A 20,700-nucleotide genomic window follows, 5' to 3' on the forward strand; every position below is an offset into this window, starting at 1 on the left:
TGTGCTGCAATCCATGGGGTCCCGAAGAGTCAGACACAACTGAGCGACTGAATAATGATGGAGACAAAGAAGGGAGTGGAAGGACCCATCCAGAGACAAAACACCCTGCCACCTTTGTGAGGTGCTTGCTGCCATCAAAACTCCTCTAATGTTGGGAGCTACCAAGGGAAAGCTTACTGAAAAGAACCCTTAAGCTGGTTAGCTGCCCATGTAATCTGCTTGGGTGGGCAGGTTAAGAATCTTTTCTTGCCTAGAAAGGATAAATTGACCTTCTTTCTGTATAATCTTACAGAGTACACGTTTCTTACAAGTGACGATTTAGAGAAGCACATTGCAATTTTCCAGCAACGTGTAAGAGTGACCAGAACAAGGAATCTTGGTCCAGGTTCACTTTGTATTCATACAGTAGAAAGGTAGCTGAATATGCAAGATACTTGCAGGGTTGGGTCTTACTCCTGGCTCCCCTTCTAACTTTATATGCAGCCTTTTTTTTTTTTTTTTTTTTTGAGCATGAATTGCTCATTTTATTTTATTTATTTATTTTTTAATTTTATTTTATTTTTAAACTTTACATAATTGTAGCCTTTTAAAAATATTTTATTTTTTATTGACGTATAATTGACTTAAAATACCATATTGGTTTCAAGTATAGATCATCATTGTTGTTCAGGTGTTCAGTCATGTCTGACTCTTTGCAACCCCATGGTCTTCACTGGTGGCTAAGTAGGTAAAGAATCTGCCTGCAATGCTGGAGACCTGGGTTCAATCCCTGGTTGGGAAGACCTCCTGGAGAAGGAAATGGAAACCCACTTCAGTATTTTTGCTTGGAGAATCCATGGACAGAGGATCCTAGTGGGCTACAGTCCATGGGTCACAAAGAGTCGGACTGCTGCACATCAGGCTTCCCTGTCCATCACTATGTCCCAGAGTTTGCACAAACTCATGTCACCCACTCCAGTACTCTTGCCTGGAAAATCCCATGGACGGAGGACCCTGGTGGGCCACAGTCCATGGGGTTGCACAGAGTCGGACATGACTGAGGCGACTTAGCAGCAGCAGCAGCATGTCTATTAAGTTGGTGGCGCTATCCAACCATCTTGTCCTATGTTGTCCCCTTCTCCTTCTGCCTTCAATCTTTCCTAGCATCAGGGTCACTGGCCAAAGTATTGGAGCTTCAGCTTCAACAGCAGTCCTTCCAATGAATATTCAGTTAATTTCCTTTAGGATTGATTGGTTTGATCTTCTTGCAGTCCAAGAGACTCTCAAGAGTGTTCTTCAGCACCATAGTTTGGAAGCATCAATTCTTTGGTGCTCAGCCTTCTTTATGGTCCAATTTTCAATATTTTTATTTTTTATATGTGCAGTCTTGAATAAATCTTTTGATTTCTGTATGATGAATTTGTCAAGAGAGCTTAATGGTACTGACATATGAGTTACTGTGTGTGTTAGTCACTCAGTTGTGTCCGACTCTTAGTGACCACATGGACTGGGACCTGCCAGTTTTCTCCATCCATGGGATTTTCCAGGCAAGAAGACTGGAGTGGGTTGCCATTTCCTTCTCCAGCCATAGAAGTTAAGGTCCTTTCAAAACTGTATAAAGTGAATATAAATTCATACTAGTGGCTCAATGCAATTGGAAGACTGAAGTCAAGTGTTACACTGAGTGGGATTATAGCCTGGACCCTTTGGGTGTAAAAGATCCAGTAATCAATTCTCAAATATAGTTTTCAGTTAAGAGTCTCCAGCTATAGCTTGGGCTCCTTCTCAGTTACATATCACTGGACCTTAGGTTATTCCTGATTTGTGGTTTCATCTTTCAGAGAAAAATTAATATAACATGATTTAGGGAGAGATGCTGGTATTTTTCATTGTCATGGTTCACATAATCAGTTCTCAGTGAGGCAGTTTGCAGCTTAAGAATTATGCGACGATGATGTGTGTGTGTATGTGCGTGTGAGAGAGAGAGGAGAGAGAGAAACAGTATGTGTGAGTGTGTGTGTTTGTCAAAGAAAGGGGAGGGTGGGGGGTAAAAACTAAAGGTAACAATGGAGAAGGAAAAAAGGTATTGAATTATAATCTGCAAATCTCCCCCTTGGAAATCAACACTTTGTGTGTGTTTATGAATTCAATACCTGTTAGTGGATAGGAGAGAGCCCAAGTCAGTTTGTAAGAGCATCCGATTATCAGCAAAGCCTGCCCTAGTCTCACCCCACACTCTTCCAACTTCTTTGCACCTAGGCCAATGCTCTTAAGCCTATGACGATGTGATTAGGCAGCATGAGGGTATTACAGAGAGATAAATCAGGATGCAAAGATCCTTTATTCATCTACTGTGAAGAAGGCAGCTGGACAGCTTATAAGAGAAACATTTAACTCTGTGAGTATTTCTCAACTTCTGGAGAGTTTAAGCAGGATGTAATCAAAGGGGTTTTGTGGGAGTTTGGGGGTTCAATCTGGCTCTAAAACCAAGAAATAGAAGAAAAGAACACACTGAACCTGTGGGTCTGGACCAGGGTTGGGGATGGAAATGGGTGAAAACATGGAGGAAACACATCAAAACTTCCTTATGTAACAAGCTAGTAAGTGAAACTTCATTTTTACAAGGTCACTGCAAACCTTGATTACTAACCCCAAACTGACCCTCCCTTTTTGGCGGCTCTGTAGCAAACAGCTTTCTGGAAAAGGAGGGATCTGGGGCACTCGATGACCACAGAACAAACAGTCCTTTACTCCCAGGATGTGCTTGGAAACTTGGTCCAGCCATCAAGAGGATGACAGGGGAGTGGGAGGATGAAGGTAAGGAGCCCAGAGTCAGCCGGGGAATGACCACAGTGCAAGGAGGGTGTGCCCAACCATCTCCTTCCAAGGTCAAAGTGTCTGTTTGTTCCTAGCTGAAGCAACGTACTTGCTGGACTTTTGTTTTTGTTTTTTCATGGCTTTGGTTTGGGTCTTCTTTGACTCTCTGAATTATTTGATTTTCTTTGCCTCAGCAGGACTCTGGGTGACATCTCTGGGTCCAAGGGCATCAGTGGAGGAGATGGGTCCTCTGCCTGTCTTCTCCCCATCCTTGGCCATCAACAACAGAATTGGTTATCTGCTCATATCTTTGCTAAGAAAGAGGGAAAAGAAGTCTAGGATGATAATCATAGCATCCAAGAGCCTGACTCAAGAATCTTCAGAAACTGCCCTTATTTAGCTGGAGTTTATGGAGCATCACCCTCTTGCTTCCTAGAACTGAGCTGTACTGCCTTGGGTCTAAGGCAATGCCAAGCTCAGTGCCCTGGAAAACTATGCCTTGAAATCTTACATTGCTGCATCTACTTCTCTCTTCAGGAGAACACTTTGTAATCTTCAAAAGGGGAAGGGCTAACATTGTTTTAAAAACAGGAAAACATTCTGCCTCCCAAAGAATGAATTACTTGACCCTTTGGAGGCAAAAATGTGAAACGTCTGCTTGTAGCTAAAATCATGTCTGATACTGGATTCAGGTTTATTTAGCTCCATGGAGGTCCTTGGAGTTCCCAGGAAAACATGGTCAGGATAAGTTCAGCCATAGGTGATACCTGTGGCTGACAGGACTGACTTCCAAGGCAGGACAGGGTCATATTTGTTCTGCTCCTCCCAAGGGTTTTACAGGGAAAATTGGAGGGTAAGTCTATGACAGAAACACCCTAGTGATTGGTGGACAGTCCTACACACTCAGAAATGAAATACTGTACCTGAAATGCTCAATGAATGTAAGAAGAGTTATTCATAGGGCAAATCTTGAGTGCCATGAGGATCGAGATTAGCCAGGCAACTGTTACATAACTTTCCGAGGAGAATTCTTTTACAGAATGCATTGCACTTAAAATTAGACCTGAACTCGGTCCCGGCCTAGAGTTGTAACTTCAGAATTAGATAAACATACAAAAGAAACTCGCCAGAGAAAGAGGGAAGTGTAATCAGGGGGACGTAAATATCAACTTCAAATTCTTTGGGGTTACTGTTAGAAGTATCAAAGAAATCCAAGGATAGCTTAAGAGGGAATTTTGAGACCAGAGGTGGGGAATAGTTAGAGTATTTGAATGATGCAGAGAATTACCCAAGAAGTGGAGATAGCAGTTACTTCTCTGGTGTTTGTCAAGGACTCTTCATAGTCCCAGGGGAATGGGTGTGGATCCAGATGAACCTGTGCTGCAACCATAAATTTGTTTTCAGGGTTCCCTTGACTGTCAGAAGGTCTACTACATAGTTACTCCGTTTTGAGTACTTTTCACCAAAAGCTGTACATAGTTTCCTCTTATTTTCCCCATTACCCTAAAAAGAAAAAAAAATTGATTCATTTTTAGATAGAATGAGATCCAGAGAGGTTATGCAACCTATCCAAGTTCATATTAAACAGTTTGGTGGAACAGGAATTTGAAATTATTTCTGTTTGATCCAAAGGCATCTACTCTTTACACTGTTTTGCCCCCAAAGGGTGATTTGGCTGATGAAGGTTACCTTTGCTATTGTCATTTTGTTGATAAGTCCCGTCCGACTCTTATGCAACCTCACGGATGCAGCCCACCAGGCTCCTCTGTCCATGGGATTTCTCAGGAATGGATTGCCATTTCCTTCTCTAGGAGATCTTCCTGACTCAGGGATTGAACCTGTGTCCTCTGCATTGGCAGGTGGGTTCTTTACCACCGAGCCACATTATAGATTTGGGGTCTTACTTGGTTGGACCCCAGTTACAATTGCCAGATATTATAGAAGATGCCCAGTTACATGTGAATTTCAGAAAAACAACAACAGCAGTTTCTAAGTTGCTGCTGCTAAGTTGCTTCAGTTGTGTCTGACTCTGTGCGATACCATAGAAGGCAGCCCACCAGGCTCCTCCATCCATTGGAATTCTCCAGGCAAGAATACTGGAGTGGGTTGCCATTTCCTTATCCTAGTTTCTACGTATGTCCCGTGAAATCCATGATATATTTGGGATATACTTATACCAAAAAAATCATTTGTTGTTTATCTGAAATTCAAACTTAACTGGATGTCTTGTATCTTGATTTGCTAAATCTGGCAATCCTAAGCTTAGTAGGCTCTCTAGATTTGAGAAAAGTTTGTAGTCTCTCATTGCTTTGAAAGAATCAGGAAGTACAGAAAGGTTGATCTGAGAGTAACTCTCCAGTTTTCCTTTGTGGCTTTGGCAGAGTTGGGATGTATCAGTCACTGGTGGCACAGGGTGAGTAATGCTGCCCTTGGCTGCCCTCCAGCCAGTCCCATGGTCCCAACCACACTTGGGAGAGGCACAGACTTGGCCTGTTTACCAGGGCAGGAGAGGACCCGCAGCACAGAACTGGATTCAGTGGGCAGAGGAGCTGGCAGAACATTTCCCAAAACCACTGAGGACTTTATGAGGTGAGGATCAGCTGATGTCCCCCTATGGCTTGATGGAGAAGATCACAGGGTTGGGATCTCAAGACCCAGGGTTCAAGGCATTTGTTCTGTCTCTTCATTTACGTATTCACTCATTGGACAAATATATGTGGCACACCTACTATGTACCGGGTACTCTTGTAGGTTCTGAGGGTACAGGAATAAATAAAGACTGAAAAAAACAGCTTCATGGGGCATATTCCAGCGAGGGACTAAGACAAGATCCACTGGTGACTTCCCTTGCGCTCCAGTGCTCAAGATATCACCCTCCAATGCAGAGGTGTGGGTTTAATCAGTGGTCAGGGAGCTAAGAATCCCTTGTGCCTCATGGCCAAAAAGCCAAAACTTAAAAAAAAAAGCAGCAATATTGTAACAAACTCCATAAAGACTTTAAAAATGGTCCACATCAAAAAAAAAAATTTAAAGAAAAAAGACAAGATCCACTGCATGCACAGGTGATCCAGGGCCTTGGCCAGCTTCACCATCCTTCTTGGTTCTAGCTCACAGCATCATCAGTGTGTTTCTATCAGACAAGTTGAGGACTGGCAGGAGAGAATGAAAATAGTAATTGAGGAAAAGAAAATAGGAAAAACATCTTAGAGACAAGGATTTATTAATAATTTAACCTGATTCTGAGAGTCATAAGAAAAAGTTGATAAATTTTACAATGTAAGATTTGAGGGATGTGACCTCAAACCCCAAAACCTGCGAGATGAGACAGAGAAGGAGCTGGCGTAAGAGAGCTGGTGGGCGTGCACTGACTCACAGCAGGTGCCAGACACGGCCTGGGACAGGCAGGAGGGTCTCCAACCTGCAGAACAGGAGGAGGGTCTCCTCAGTGCCTACACTTGCAGGGATGAGCACGGGGGTGACGGGGAGCGTGGGGAGCAGCTAGCCAGAAAAGCCGAGGCCATGGCCCACCTGCTGGAACTGCCACCAAATAAAAGTGCTAAAAGACCAGCATGGTGTCCATCTGTTCAGAAACAAAGAGGGCAGTCAGGCCCTCTCTGCTGAGGCCCCCACTCTGATGGAGGGACAAGGCTGAGGGTTCCCACTCCCTCTCCTGGAGCAAGATTTGAGGGATGTATACTGGGCTCCCCTTGTGGCTCAGCTGGTGAAGAATCTGCCTGCAATGCAGGAGACCTGGGTTCAATCCCTGGGTTGGGAAGATCCCCTGGGCACAGGGTGAGAGTAATGCTGCCCTTGGCCTGTGTAGTCTATGAGGTCGCAAAGAGTTGGACACTGAGTGACTTTCGCTTGTCTTGAATATTAAATGAGTTGGCATGTTTATATTTAGAATATTACCTGAAATCCAGTAGCTATGTAAATGTTAGCATGTGTAAGGTAACACTGATAGCTACCATCCCAAGAGACCATGGGATCGCAAAGAGCTGGACATGACTGAGTGACTTTCACTTTCACTATTGTAGCAGAGAGAGAGAGAGAGAGAGAGAGAGAGAGAGAGAGAAAACATGGTTACATGAGCCTAGCATCCTTAGGGAGAAGGAAGTTAAGGATACTAGCATAAATTTATAATGGATGAAATATGGAATTCTATGAAAACAGGCAGTAGGTCATGGAAGAGGTTGGTTCAAGGTAGGAGTTTAAGGTTTTGGAGCTTTTTCAGAATCTCCCTTCCCAGATTAAGCACTATCAACCTTTGTGATAGAAAAGGAAAAAGAAAAAATATCTTTTAGTTTAGCCTGTCATATTAATTTGTTATCACATGGTATTGTAACATGTAATAACAGTAATTTGTTACATTCTTTGTACTTAAAGAATGACAATGTATCTTTTTGTAGCTAAAATGTGAGTCTGGGAAAACCATATTGGATAAGTTCTTGATTTGGATAGGAGAAAAAGTTGAAGATCCCCGAGAAATAAGTGGCTAAAGAATTTAGCTGGTAGGGGATTTAAAGTACAAACTTATGACTTAATCATCTCCTATTGTCTTCCGTGTGTGTGTGTGAGTGTGTGTGTGTGTTTGTGAGTGTGTATTGGGAATGCACTGAATGCTTTCGTAGTGTCAGTATACCTGGTTCAGAGTCACCCCTATCCAGACAGCTACACTGCCACCTCCCATAACTAGAAAAGAAGTCTTTGGATCACATGAGGATTAAATTAAATATGGACCATAAAGAACATAGGCCATAAGAATGGGTCAATAAACTTTTAGAATCAGAATACTTTATAGTTAGATGGAAAAATATGTAAAGCTTACAGAACATTTCAGTGCTGCCAAGTCTAGATAGTCTTTAGCACATTTCTCTCCCTTTACAGATGGTGGAACTGGTGGTCAATGAAAAGGACATAATTATTATACATTCACACAGAAAGCTGGTGGCAGACTTACTGGAACAACAAATGTACCTAGATTTATCAGTTTTTGGCTTATAGCCCACTCTGCTGGCTGCCTCCATTGACATATACCTTATTTTCTTAGATAGTAATTTCTTTAAAAGATGGTAACTTCTCCCTTTTGCTGTCAATAAAAAATGCCAAACTTCTTTATCAAGATGCTTTTCTCCCCGTCCCCCTGCCCCTGAAGATTATTGTAATGGTCTAGTAAGCAATGGTCTTCATACATTGAATAATCTTTCTTTCTTTCTCTCTCACTGTCCAAAGAGCCTGAAAGAAAACCATCAGCCATCGACACATTAGCAGAATGAGCGACAATACTGTGTTGGCTCCTCCAACTTCAAACCAGGGTCCCACCACCCCACGCAAAGGGCCCCCCAAGTTCAAGCAGAGGCAGACTCGTCAGTTCAAGAGCAAGCCTCCTAAGAAAGGTGTGAAAGGGTAAGACCAAAATGAAAAAGGTTTCTTATTTTTTTGAGAGATTAATGCTCACCATATCAAATAGATGTAAACATTTCCACCTCACCCTCTGTTTCCTAACACAATCTTTGCTGAGTCATGTTTTTTCAGTCCTGGAATCCTTTCTCTCTCAGCTCCCACATATACAGCCAAATTTAACGTGGAAAATGGACCCTTTCACAGTGACCTTTGGCTTGACCTTCCAGACTCTTCTTGACCACTCTCCTTTGCTGATGTAAACTGTGCTTTAATTGGAACACAGAATCACTGGCTGCTTCTAGAACACAGTTTATTTTTCTGGCTTCAGATTTTCTCTCTTCAGTTCTTTGTTTTTCTCTTTTTCTCCCTGGCAAAATCTGATTTATTTTTCAACACACACTCATGTTAATTTCTTTTGGAAACCATTACGGACTCTCTTAGACAAACATTATCATTCCTTCCATGTTTGCATTTTGTACATTCAGCTATTGTAACTTGTACTTTTTTTTATAGTGCATCTATTTCTTTCATCTGTTGCCTAAGACTGAGGTCCCTGAGAGAAAATTTGTGTTTGTTTTTTCCTTAACTCTCAGTACCTAATACAATTTCAGGAACAAAGCAGATGCTTAATATGCACTCTTGGATAAACTAAACAAATGGATAAATTAATCATTTTAATGACTTTTCATGTTGCTTTCTCATTCCAATTTTTAGTTTAAAAAGTAGAGCTTGACCACGTTGCCCCACTGATCTTTTTTTTTTTTTCTGGGTCTCAATTGTCTTAGGTTACATTTTTACAGAGGGAAACTCTCTTCTGGGACACATTGTTTAAAACCTGCTTGAGTGACACTTCCTTTCCCCGAGTTCAGTGCAAACAAAAGGGTTTTCTCAAATACGAAAACTGAAGCCTCTTCTTTCCCCTTGAATCAGGAAACTCTTCACATGACTCATTCCAGGATCTTTTGGCCCCAGTATCAGCTAACTTCTCTTGTGTTTTTTTCCCTAGGTTTGGAGATGATATTCCAGGCATGGAGGGACTAGGAACAGGTGAGCAATCTGAATATTTAATCTTACCTCTGGACTTTGACCATTTTTTCTGCTTCAGGCCTCAAGGAACAGTTCAACGTTATTGGAAATACATAAAGCAGGAGATTTTTTTGAAGACCTAGGAATGTAGGGTTTTAATTTCACTTCCTAAATAAGTATGTGTGTGCCCAGAAGCAAAAACTCAGAGAAATCAGACTAGTCCCAAAGTTCAGTGAATCCTCGTGTTTCGTTATATACTCGAGAAGGCGTAGGCTTCCTTGGTGGCACAGTGGTAAAGATCCGCCTGCTAACGCAGGAGATGGACGGGTAGTGGGAAGATCCCCTGGAGGAGGAAATGGCAATCCACTCCAGTATTCTTGCCTGGAGAACCCCATGGACAGGGGAGACTGGCAGGCTACAGTCCATGGAGTCACAAAGGAGTCAGACACAACTGAGTGTATATACACACACACTCTCTCTCTCTCTCTTTCTCAGGCATACAATGGTGAATTGTAGACATTCACAGTAGAACAACTCTCAGAATGAGTCTAGCCCAACTTCTTTATTTTTCAGGAGATAAATCTGAAGCATAGAGGAATTAAATGACAATCTTAGGCCACAGAGTGAGCTATTGGAAACAAGGGTGGGGCCTGGAGAGCCTTTCCTCTGCACCGGGCCAGCCACTTCCTCACAAGCTTCCTCTTTTTTACACATCCTCTGGTGCTCAGAACAGGGCCCTAGACACTAAAGTATCTGGAGTAATAAGTTTTAATTGGCTAGAATTTTTATTTGTTGGATGATGCATGCAAACTACTTCACATTCTCTTTAAAAAATTAATAGACTTTAAATTTTAAAGAAATTTTAGGTTTGTGGAAAAATTAGGCAGAATTTTTAAGGGATTCCTACAGATCCCCTCTGCCACCTTCTTCCCCTGTACATCAGTCATACCCCCTATTATTAACCTCTTGGATTAGTGTGGTGCATTTGTTATACTTTATAAACCAGTATTAACACATTTTTATTAGCTGAAATAGCTTGTTCATTCTTTGTGTTGTCCAGTTCTTAGGTATCCACCATTACAGGTTCATATGGAATCACTAGCCCCCCAAATCTCCTGTGCTCTATCTGTTCATTCCTTTCTCTCCATAAACTCCTGACAATCAGAAATCTTTCTACTGTCTCTATTGTTGCTGTTGTTCAGTCACTCAGTCGTGTCTGACTATTTGTGACCCCATGGGCTGCTACACTCCAGGCTTCCCTGTCCTTCTCTCTCTCCCAGAGCTTGCTCAAATTCATGTCCATTGAGCTGGTGATGCCATCAACCATCTCATCCTCTGTCACTCCCTTCTCCTCCTGCTCTATAGTTTTGCCTTTTCCAGATAGTCCTACAGTTAGAATCCTATAGTAAGAGCTCTTTCACTTAGTAATATTTATCTAAACTTCCTCCATGTCTTGACATGATTTGATAGCTCATTTCTTTTTTATCACTGGATATTTTATTGTATGGTTGTATCACAGTTTATTTATCCTGTTGATAGGCATCTTGATTGCTTCCAGGTTTTGGCAATTATGAATAAAGCTACTATAAACTTCTTTGTGCAGATTTTGTGTGTGGACACAAGTTTTCAACTCATCCAATACACTTTTGACAAATGATGGCATTCATAGAAATCAGTTTCCTTTCTGGGCAACTCTCAGTATATTTACTTTTTTAAATTTATTTTTAATTGGAGGATAATTGCTTTACAATATTGTGTTGGTTTCTGCCATACATCAACATGAATCAGCCACAGGCATACATATGATTTACTTTTTATTGTCCGATGCCACTCCTTGGATCTCAAATAGAATTTCTAGTCACTTTGATAAAGCTCATCTGCTAGTCTTCTAAATCAAATGCTTCTCTATTTTGACCATGTGTATCTAAGACCAGCAAATTCACTTTGGACTTTGGAATATATTCTTAACTCTGCCAAACTATTTGGAATAGTGACAAGAGGTTTATTCTGAGGGAAATTCTGAAGTCTTTGACCTGGTTCTAGTTCAGTGTCTACAACCATGAGATTTTTTTTTTCTCCAGGTATTTAACCTCTTTGGGTATCAGCCAGCTTCTCTGTAACTTGGGAACAATATTATAACTTTTAACAATACATAATGGAGCTTGAGAGCAGTCAGAGAAGCCCAAGGAATGCATCTGGTTTGTAGGTAGTAGGGAAACTAGATTTCCAGACCATGCGAATTTAAAGCACCCCAAGATACAGGTTCGATCCCTGCATTGGGAAGATCTACTGGAGAAGGGAATGGCAACCCACTCCAGTATTCTGGCCTGGGAAATCCCATGGACAGGGGAGCCTGGAGGGCTACAGTCCATGGAGTCACAGAGAGTTTTAAACACAACTTAGCGACTAAACAACAACAGCAACAACTTCTCACTGTAACCCATGGCCTAACTAGAATTCCACCTCTGTCCCCTCCTTAGTGTTTTGGTGAGATTTCGAATGATCAGAGAACTACATTCACACAGAATAGTCCCAGTCCAAAATCTTGGAGCATCTCCCCAGAAAGGACGCCAAATAAAACTAACACAGATCCTGGGGGAGCCTGGATGGGGGGAATCAGAGCCCTGAGGAGGATTAATGAAACAATTGTTCTGATCCTTCCTGGAATGAGGGCCCATTCTTCCCCATCATCTGGGCAACAGATGGGAAACAGGGGCGAGGTGTCTCTGCCTGAACGATGTCCTTTTGTGCAGAAGAGGCTCTTCTGGGGGGTGAGGTTGGCTTATCAGTTCTTCTTCTCTCTCTTGCAGATATCACTGTGATCTGTCCTTGGGAGGCATTCAGCCACTTGGAGTTGCACGAGCTCGCTCAGTTTGGGATCATCTGAGCCACTGGAGGTTCTGCCGCTCTCATTAGCATCTGCTGCAACTTTGATTACTTCTGCCCTATGGATCTGCCAGAATTTTGACATGCGGGTGTCGGAAGTGGTTTCACACAAACTCACTTCCTTTAAGTGACTACTAAGAGTTGTCTTAGTGCCAGACTCTCTCATGCAGTATAGTTTAACTCAGAATAGTGGGTGAAATCAACTTGCGATGAGGCATTTCCAACATCACCCCTTTTTCCTATCAGCTGGTTAGAAGTCATCCATATTTCTCTCAAGTCCTTCATATTTGTTTTTGCTTAGGCACTCATTACTTTTGGTAGAAGGCTTTTAAGATATCATTTATGTCCCTCCTCTCCCCTTTTCTTTAATAAAGGATATATTTACCTGGAATCTCATGATGAAGTTGTATTAAATGCTATAAGCAAATATCTGTGGCCTTATTCTGAGACCCAGTTAAACAAAGAAGGCACATTTACACAGGAAGTAAGCCCTGTGTGTGCAAAAAAGCGTGGGATTAATAGGCAGATTCTGATTTGACTTTGTCACGACCTCTCGGGGTCTAAATTTTATTGCACCAGGTTATCCCTGAGACCTGATGCAGCTTTAAACTGTACAGTTTTGATCTGGTCGCAAACTGGAGATGTAAACTCAAGACCCTGACAATGAGTCTTCTTTTCAGTGCCTTGGTTCCATTGATTGAAAAGCTGTTTATCCTTTAAAGTTTAGACTTACATATAAAAGCTAGGTTATGGAATCCAAAAGATAAAATGATGGTTTGCTTCACCCCGGGCTTCCCTGTGGCTCAGATGGTAAAGCATCTGCCTGCAATGTGGGAGACCCAGGTTCGATCCCTGGGTCGGGAAGATCCCCTGGAGAAGGAAATGGCAACCCACTCCAGTACTCTTGCCTGAAAAACTCCGTGGACTGTCGCCTGAGAAGCCTGGTAGGCAACAGTCCAGGGAGTCCCAAAGAGTTGGACATGACTGAGCGACTTCCCTTTGCTTCACTCCAAAGTTGTGTCAAATGTAATGTGCACACAGCTATGTTTCCCCAATACTTTCAAGGCAGTTGTGCAATTCATGGGCTTTCTATCTGACCTGGATGCTTTAGGGTACTAGCAGTATTCATTTCTTCATGTCAGTTTTGTAATTTGTGGTAAAAGAATGAAGTAAATTAACTGAAAAGAGAGGCAGGATGATAGAGGGGAAAGAGTTTGGGGTTCAAGGAGCAAGTGTCTTTTAATTTCATGGCTGCAGTCATCATCTGCAGTGATTTTGGAGCCCCCCAAAATAAAGTCTGTCACTCTTTCCATTGTTTCATCATCTATTTGCCATGAAGTGATGGGACCAGATGCCATGATCTTCCTTTTTTGAATGTTGAGTTTTAAGCAAAGATCTCATGCTTGGGATTCTCCAGTTTGCCTGAATTAGACAAAGTTCACAGTAGCGATACATCCTGGGACTCAGAATGAGCATGAGAAGTTCTCTGCACTGGAGAACATTTCTTCTGCTGCTGGTTCTATACTCACTGCTGTGCAGCAACAACACTGTTACTGTCTGGCCAGATATCTGGAAGCCCGAAGGACACATCTGGATTGGAACTGGGTAAAGAGAATGGATTTCCAGGTCACGGGAATTTAAAGCCCACATCATTTCAGTTGAATGGCTCAGTCATGTCCAACTCTTTGGGATCCCATGGACTGCAGTACACCAGGCTTCCCTGTCCATCACCTACTCCCGGAGCCTGCTCAAACTCATGTCCATCTAGGTGGTGATACCATCCAACCACCTCATCCTCTGTTGTCTCCTTCTCCTCCCGCCTTCAATCTTTCCCAGCATCAGGGTCTTTTCCATTGAGTCAGTTCTTCATATCACGTGGCCAAAGTATTAGAGTTTCAGCTTCAGCATCAGTCCTTTCAATGAATATTCAGGACTGATTAGGATTGACTGGTTGGATCTCCTTGCAGTCCAAGGGACTCTCAAGAGTCTTCTCGAACACCACAGTTTAAAAGCATCAATTTTTTGGTGCTCAGCTTTCTTTATGGTCCAACTCTCACATCCATACATGACTACTGGAAAACATAGCTTTGACTAGACAGACAAAGTAATGTCTCTGCTTTTTAATATGCTGTCTAGGCTGGTCATAACTTTTCTTCTAAGGAGCAAATGTCTTTTTAATTTCATGGCTGCAGTCATCATCTGCAGTGATTTTGGAGCCCTCAAAAATAAAGTCTGTCACTCTTTCCACTGTTTCCCCATCTATTTGCCATGAAGTGATGGGACCAGATGCCGTGATCTTAGTTTTCTGAATGTTGAGCTTTAAGCCAACTTTTTCACTCTCCTCTTTCACTCTCATCAAGAGGCTTTTTAGTTCTTCTTCACTTACTGCCATAAGGGTGGTGTCATCTGCATATCTGAGGGTATTGATTTTTCTTCCTGCAATTTTGATTCCAGTTTGTGCTTCATCCAGTCTGGCATTTTGCATGATGTATTCTGCACATAAGTTAAATAAGCAGGGTGACAATATACAGCCTTGATGTACTCCTCTCCCAATTTGGAACCAGGCCATTGTTTCATGTCCGGTTCTAACTGTTGCTTCTTGACCTACATACAGATTTCTCAGGAGGCCAGTAAGGTGGTCTGGTATTTCCAAGTGTTTGAGAATTTTCCACAGTTTGTTGTGATCCACAAAATCAAAGTCTTTAGCATAGTCAACGAAATAGAAGTAGATGTTTTTCTGGGCTTCTCTTGCTTTTTCATGCAATGAATGTTGGCAATTTGTTCTCTGGTTTCTCTGCCTTTTCTAAATCCAGCTGGAACATCTAGAAGTTCTCAGTTCAAGTACTGTTGAAGTCTAGCTTGCCCAACTAGAATTCCATTTGTCCCTTCTTTATGTTGCTGAGACCAAGCTCATACTGCTTACTGCATGACAGGCCAATAAATCAAGAGATGAATCATTTGGGGGAGAATGGTGACTTTGTTTGGAGAGCCAGCAGACCTAGAAGATGGTGGACTAGAGTCCTGAAGAACTGTGTTGCCTAGGTTTGGATGCTACTTTATTTTATAGAACAAAGTAGGAGAGGTGTCAGGAGATAACGGAGAAGGCAATGACAACCTACTCCAGTACTCTTGCCTGGAAAATCCCATTTACGGAGGAGCCTGGTAGGCTGCAATCCATGGGGTTGAGAAGAGTCGGACACAACTGAGTGACTTCACTTTCACTTTTCACTTTCATGTGGAGAAGGAAATGGCAACCTACTCCAGTGTTCTTGCCTGGAGAATCCCAGGGATGGGGGAGCCTGGTGGGCTGCCGTCTATGGGGTCGAACAAAGTTGGACATGACTGAAGCGACTTAGCAGCAGCAGCAGCAGGAGGTAAAATCTTAAAAGGTCATAAATTTTTTCAAGTATTTTCTGATTTTAGCCATAATCCAAAGGAAACTGTTAATTTCTTCTTTCCTGCAGCCATTTATAAGTGGGCCTGGTCAGGATGTTTCCAGTGAGCTTAAACAAAGGTATTTTAGCCCAACATTCAGACATGGGAGCCAGGGTTCCCAGAGATGGGTTGTCATGTATACTTTGCATGTGTGCGTGATCTGGTGTGTCCAGTTCTTTGCGACCCCATGGACTACAGCCCACCAGGCTCCTCTGTCCATGGAATTTTCTAGGCAAGAATACTGGAGTAGGTTGCCACTTCCTTTTCCAGGGGATCATCCCCACCCAAGGATAGAACCCAAGTCTCCTGCATGTCCTGCTTTGGCAGGTGGATTCTTTACCACTGAGCCACCTGGGAAGCCCTATGTATACTTCAAGTTATAGGTAACATCCCTTTAGTGATTAACTTATAGCAAAAGAACTAGAATAGAAAGGTTAAAGTAAAAGAAGCAGATCCAATATGGAGTCACATTTGTTCTTCCCTATGGCACCCCACTCCAGTACTCTTGCCTGGAAAATCCCATGGATGGAGGAGCCTGGTAGGCTGCAGTCCATGGGGTCACTAAGAGTCGGACACGACTGAGTGACTTCACTTTCACTTTTCACTTTCATGCATTGGAGAAGGAAATGGCAGCCCACTCCAGTATTCTTGCCTGGAGAATCCCAGGGATGGGGAGCCTAGTGGGCTGACATCTATGGGGTCGCACAGAGTTGGACATGACTGAAGCGACTTAGCAGCAGCAGCAGTACACTTAGTGAAAGAAAGTGAAGTTGCTCAGTTGTGTCCAACTCTTTGCAACCCCATGGACTGTAACCTACCAGGCTCTCCTGTCCATGGGATTTTCCAGGCAAGGGTACTGGAGTGGGTTGCCATTTCCTTCTCCAAGAGAGCTTCCCAACCCAGGGATCAAACCCAGGTCTTCTCCATTGCAGGCAGATGCTTTACCATCTGAGCCTCTAGGGAAGCTATAGTACACTTAGTGGAAAATAAAAAAGTATAGAAGAAAAAGTAGGGTCTAAATTTAAAAGTGAAACTATGACATGCAAGGTGAGTAGTGGTAAGGATGCCTTACCACCCTCAGGAACTCCTGCCTCCACTAGAGTGCCTGTTTTCGAGGAGTTGCTTTGTTGGCAGCCAGAACCTTTAGTCTGCACTTGCTCTTCCCAGTGGAAGGGTGTGCCTTTCACTTAGGGATGCCTGTGCTCTTCTCCAGCTGGAAGCCTGTCCACATTCATCTTACTTTGCAAATGTTTTCTAAATGTGAAGCAATAACTTTGACACAACACAATTCACCCAAAGGAACACAGCCAAGGGCCACGATGGAGAAGGATCTAGAAACCACCCTACATGAAGACCTGTTAAAGAATGTGTAACAGTTAGGCTGAAATAGAAAATGATCATTGCCAGCAAATTTTTTAAAAAGTTGTAGTGAACAGGATTTCCTGTAAGATTCTAGTAATTAATGGTAAGTTAGAATAGATATAATTCATTTAGTATTTCCAGTTTTATTGAGATATAATTGACATACAGCACTATATAAATTTAGGTGTACTGCATAATGATTTTGACTTATGTTTGTCATGAAACAATTATCACAATAAGTTTAGTGAACATCCATCATCTTCTATAGATAAAAAATTAAAGAAATAGGAAAAAAATGTTTTTCATATGACAGAACTTTTAGAATTTACTCTCAACAGTTTTTACATATAACATATAGCAGTATTAACTTTATTTGTCATCTTTCTGGGGACTGTTATACAATTTTTGGACTTCCTTTTTAGCTCAGTGGGTAAAGAATCCACCTGCAATGTAGGAGATGCAGGAGACAGGGGTTCTATCCCCAGGTTGGGAAGCTCCCCCAGGGCTTGGCAACCCATTCCAGTATTCTTTCCTGGAGAATCCCATGGACAGAGGGTCCTGGCAGACTACAGTCCATGGGGTCACAAAGAGTCAGAAATGACAGAAGCGACTGAGCACACAAGCACGCACGTTACACCAATAGTACTAATTTATCTTATAACTGTTAGTTTGTATCTTCTGACTGTCTTCATCTAATTCCCTTTCCTCCCAACACCCCACCCCTTGGTAACCACAAATCTGTTCTCTTTTTCTATGAATTTGTTTGCTTGTTTGTTTGACTTTGAAGTATATTTTACCTACCACACTACATTAGTTCCTGTTACAAAACATGGTGTGGAATAGACATAGAGCTCTTTCAAACTCTAAAGGTTCATTCTTTCTATTCTTAAATTCTAAACCTATCTTTTCTAGTATTTTAATAAGAAACAAGAAAATCCTGATTGCACAAACAGCACATATGAAACAGATAAAGCTAAATTATTGTCCCTATCAAAATCCCAGGAGCAGAGATGCCATATTAAAACAGAGTGAGGAGATTTTTAACAAAGGAACTATTTGCAAAGGTTTGGGAAGTGCTAAGCAGAATCTACAAAAGGTAGTAGAGTAACTTGGGGCTACATGACCAACCTAGACCTGGAGGAACCCTAAGGTCAGCTCTAATCATAAGAAACCACCACCACCCACCACCCACCTGGTGAGAGGGAGGTGGTCTTCAGTAGTGAGACACTGCCAACCCACCCTGACCACATGGGCAGTCAGGAGGGGAGGGGTGAAGCTAATTAATACCCCAACGTTGTTCTCCTGTGCTCTACTCTTGCCCTGATGCCTCCCGTCGGATAAATCTAACTTTGAAGCAAAGGAGCTTATCAGTGTGATCAGTAGGGTCCACTTTCAACACCAAAGATCAGGTGGAGAAGGGTGGAAAGTGGGTGTGAAGGGGCAAATTGGAAATATACTGCATAGCAATGGTATGGAAGAACAGACACTTTGTCAGCCAGTGATGTTCACTTCGAAGTGGGAAATAGCATGGATACTTGAAACCTCCAAATGTGATTCTAAAGGTAAACCTCGGAAGTGGAGGAAGCATGGTGTCAAATATGAAGAACACAACAGATGAAAGAGAACAATTGCAGAAATTCTCATCAATTTTTAGGATTTGGAGGATTAATAAAAAATCTTTTATGTTTTGTTGATAAATAAGAGCTGTTGAGAATCTCTTCTTAAAATGCACAAAATTTGAGCCTCACTCCAGGTTTTCTGAATAAGAATCTCTAAGGAAGATATCTTAGAATCTGTATTTTTAATGAATCCCCAGTAATTCTTTTTAAAAACACCTTTACTTTATTTTGTATTTTTCACCATGGAGGATCTTAATTCCCCAATCAGTGATCAAACCCATGCCTCCTGCAGTGGGAGTGCAGAGTCTTAAACACTGGACCACCAGAGAAGTCCCTCCCCAATGATTCTTATATTTGTACCAGTTTGCACCCTGATGTGGTCCAAGACTACATTTTAAACATTAGGAATTAGCTAATGCTGAACATGTTGCCACCCAGTGACTGATTTAAGTGGTTCTCTGTGTTAGTCACTCAGTCGTGTCTGACGCTTTGTGACCCCATGACTGAATGTAGTCTGCCAGGCTGCACAGTTCATAGAATTCTCCAAGAATACTGGAGTGGGGAGCCATTCCCTTCTTCAGAGGATCTTCCCAACCCAGGGAATCAAACCTGTGTCTCCGACATTGCAGGCAGATTCTTTACTGTCTGAGCCACCAGCTGCTGCTGCTGCCAAGTCTCTTCAGTCGTGTCCGACTCTGTGCGACCCCATAGATGGCAGCCCACCAGGCTCCCCCATCCCTGGGATTCTCCAGGCAAGAACACTGGAGTGGGCTGCCATTTCCTTCTGGGAAGTCCTTATTTGCCTCTAGTAACATACGTAATGTGTGAGAATCGGGCCTAATAGCGTGAGTTCTGACTCAGACTGTTGTGTTGACTAATAGAATAGACAATGCTTCCCTCCTCCACACCTAACCCAGTTAAGTGCTTCTCCAGTTGCAGAGAATGTCACAGAGTTCAGAATCTAAGTGTTGGACAAATTCCAAGAAGCTAGAGCCAAACAGGCACCATTATTCCTAGGGCTGACCTCTTGCCGTGGCCTTGCATGACCACTCTCCCTCTGTAGCCTCGGTCACTCCCTGTCCTTGTCTGCCTCCTCTGGCAGGAGTAGGTGGACCAGGGACATAAAGGGCTTTTTCTGCACAGGTGGTGGCAGTGAACCCCACTTATCCTCCACCTCTTTCCTGTTTATTGGTATCCTTGGGTAGAAGTTGGGGCTGATGGGGCTGGTGAAGTAGGCACCAACCCCCATTCCAGAGTTCTGAGAATCACAGTTAGAGCAGAAAATAGTATATAAGGAGAAAAAATCCTCCTCTGGTATACATGCCTGAGGCAAATAGACACAGCTGTTATTAAACAATTGCTATGGTGCTGTTGACCTTGATTGTGAAAAAAAAATCAAGAAGCACTGTAAACTGAGGAAAGGAGAGCATTTTCTCAATAACTAGAATGTGAAGGGAAAAGATACACAGACAAGAATAATCAGTAAGCCCAATATTCAGTGCAAGAAGGAAAATGATCACACAAGACTGAACAACATCAAAACAAATATTATGAGAACTAAGCAAATAGGACACTGAATTATTTAAAACAGAGAAACAGAGGAGGGCTTATGTTTTATAGAAGACTAGAGGGGAAGGGTTACACAGGCCACAAAAATAGCATGTTTGTGTAAACTCGCTTGTGCTTTTTGCAACTGGAAATGAGCTGCCTGATTTCTAACATCACTATGGCAGAGTCAGACTGCTGAAAACCGAAATTTACAAGTGAGAATCATGGGGAAGATTCTCCCTATCAGTCACACCATCTCCTTGGGGCAAAACAGACAGGAAGCCAGGCCTCTGCCTGGCTGTTCTGCACAGAGCCTGCTAAGTAATCAGGAATTCACTCATCTTCTCTGGGCTCAGTGTGTGAGAATTAAAGCGAGGATATTGCATTAAATAATTGACAAGTATAAAATGCTAAAAACCAAGTAATAAATCTAGACATATTTCAAACATGAACAAACCGTTTCTCTTTATGGCCAGGAGTCCTAAGGCACTGAGCCTGTTTCCAGCTTATTGCATTGAATGGTTAACTACTTTCACGTTTCTCCAGGGTCCCCTAAACTAAATCCTATTTAGTGCTGCCACCTGCTGTCATGAATGAGCACTTCATGAACACTGTGAAGACCTTA

At 42.4% G+C, this 20,700-nt stretch overlaps 1 protein-coding gene across 1 annotated transcript; it reads left to right on the top strand.

The window, feature by feature from the left end:
* Nucleotides 1-8,031: 8,031 nt before the first annotated feature.
* Nucleotides 8,032-12,499, top strand: PDE6H (phosphodiesterase 6H). Its single transcript, XM_006044863.4, has 3 exons — nt 8,032-8,202; nt 9,206-9,246; nt 12,036-12,499. The coding sequence occupies exons 1-3, from the start codon at nt 8,069-8,071 to the stop codon at nt 12,110-12,112; spliced, it is 252 nt and encodes an 83-aa protein (XP_006044925.1). The 5' UTR covers nt 8,032-8,068; the 3' UTR covers nt 12,113-12,499.
* Nucleotides 12,500-20,700: the final 8,201 nt, after the last annotated feature.

This window comes from Bubalus bubalis, chromosome 4 (assembly GCF_019923935.1).
Source record: "Bubalus bubalis isolate 160015118507 breed Murrah chromosome 4, NDDB_SH_1, whole genome shotgun sequence".
Lineage (NCBI taxonomy): Eukaryota > Metazoa > Chordata > Mammalia > Artiodactyla > Bovidae > Bubalus > Bubalus bubalis.

Excerpts from the sequence above, each read along its gene's own strand:
- PDE6H (XM_006044863.4), top strand. The coding sequence starts at position 8,069 with ATGAGCGACAATACTGTGTTGGCTCCTCCAACTTCAAACCAGGGTCCC. Across the intron at positions 8,203-9,205 it reads CCTAAGAAAGGTGTGAAAGG|GTTTGGAGATGATATTCCAG; the intron begins GTAAGACCAAAA and ends TTTTTTCCCTAG. Across the intron at positions 9,247-12,035 it reads CATGGAGGGACTAGGAACAG|ATATCACTGTGATCTGTCCT; the intron begins GTGAGCAATCTG and ends TCTCTCTTGCAG.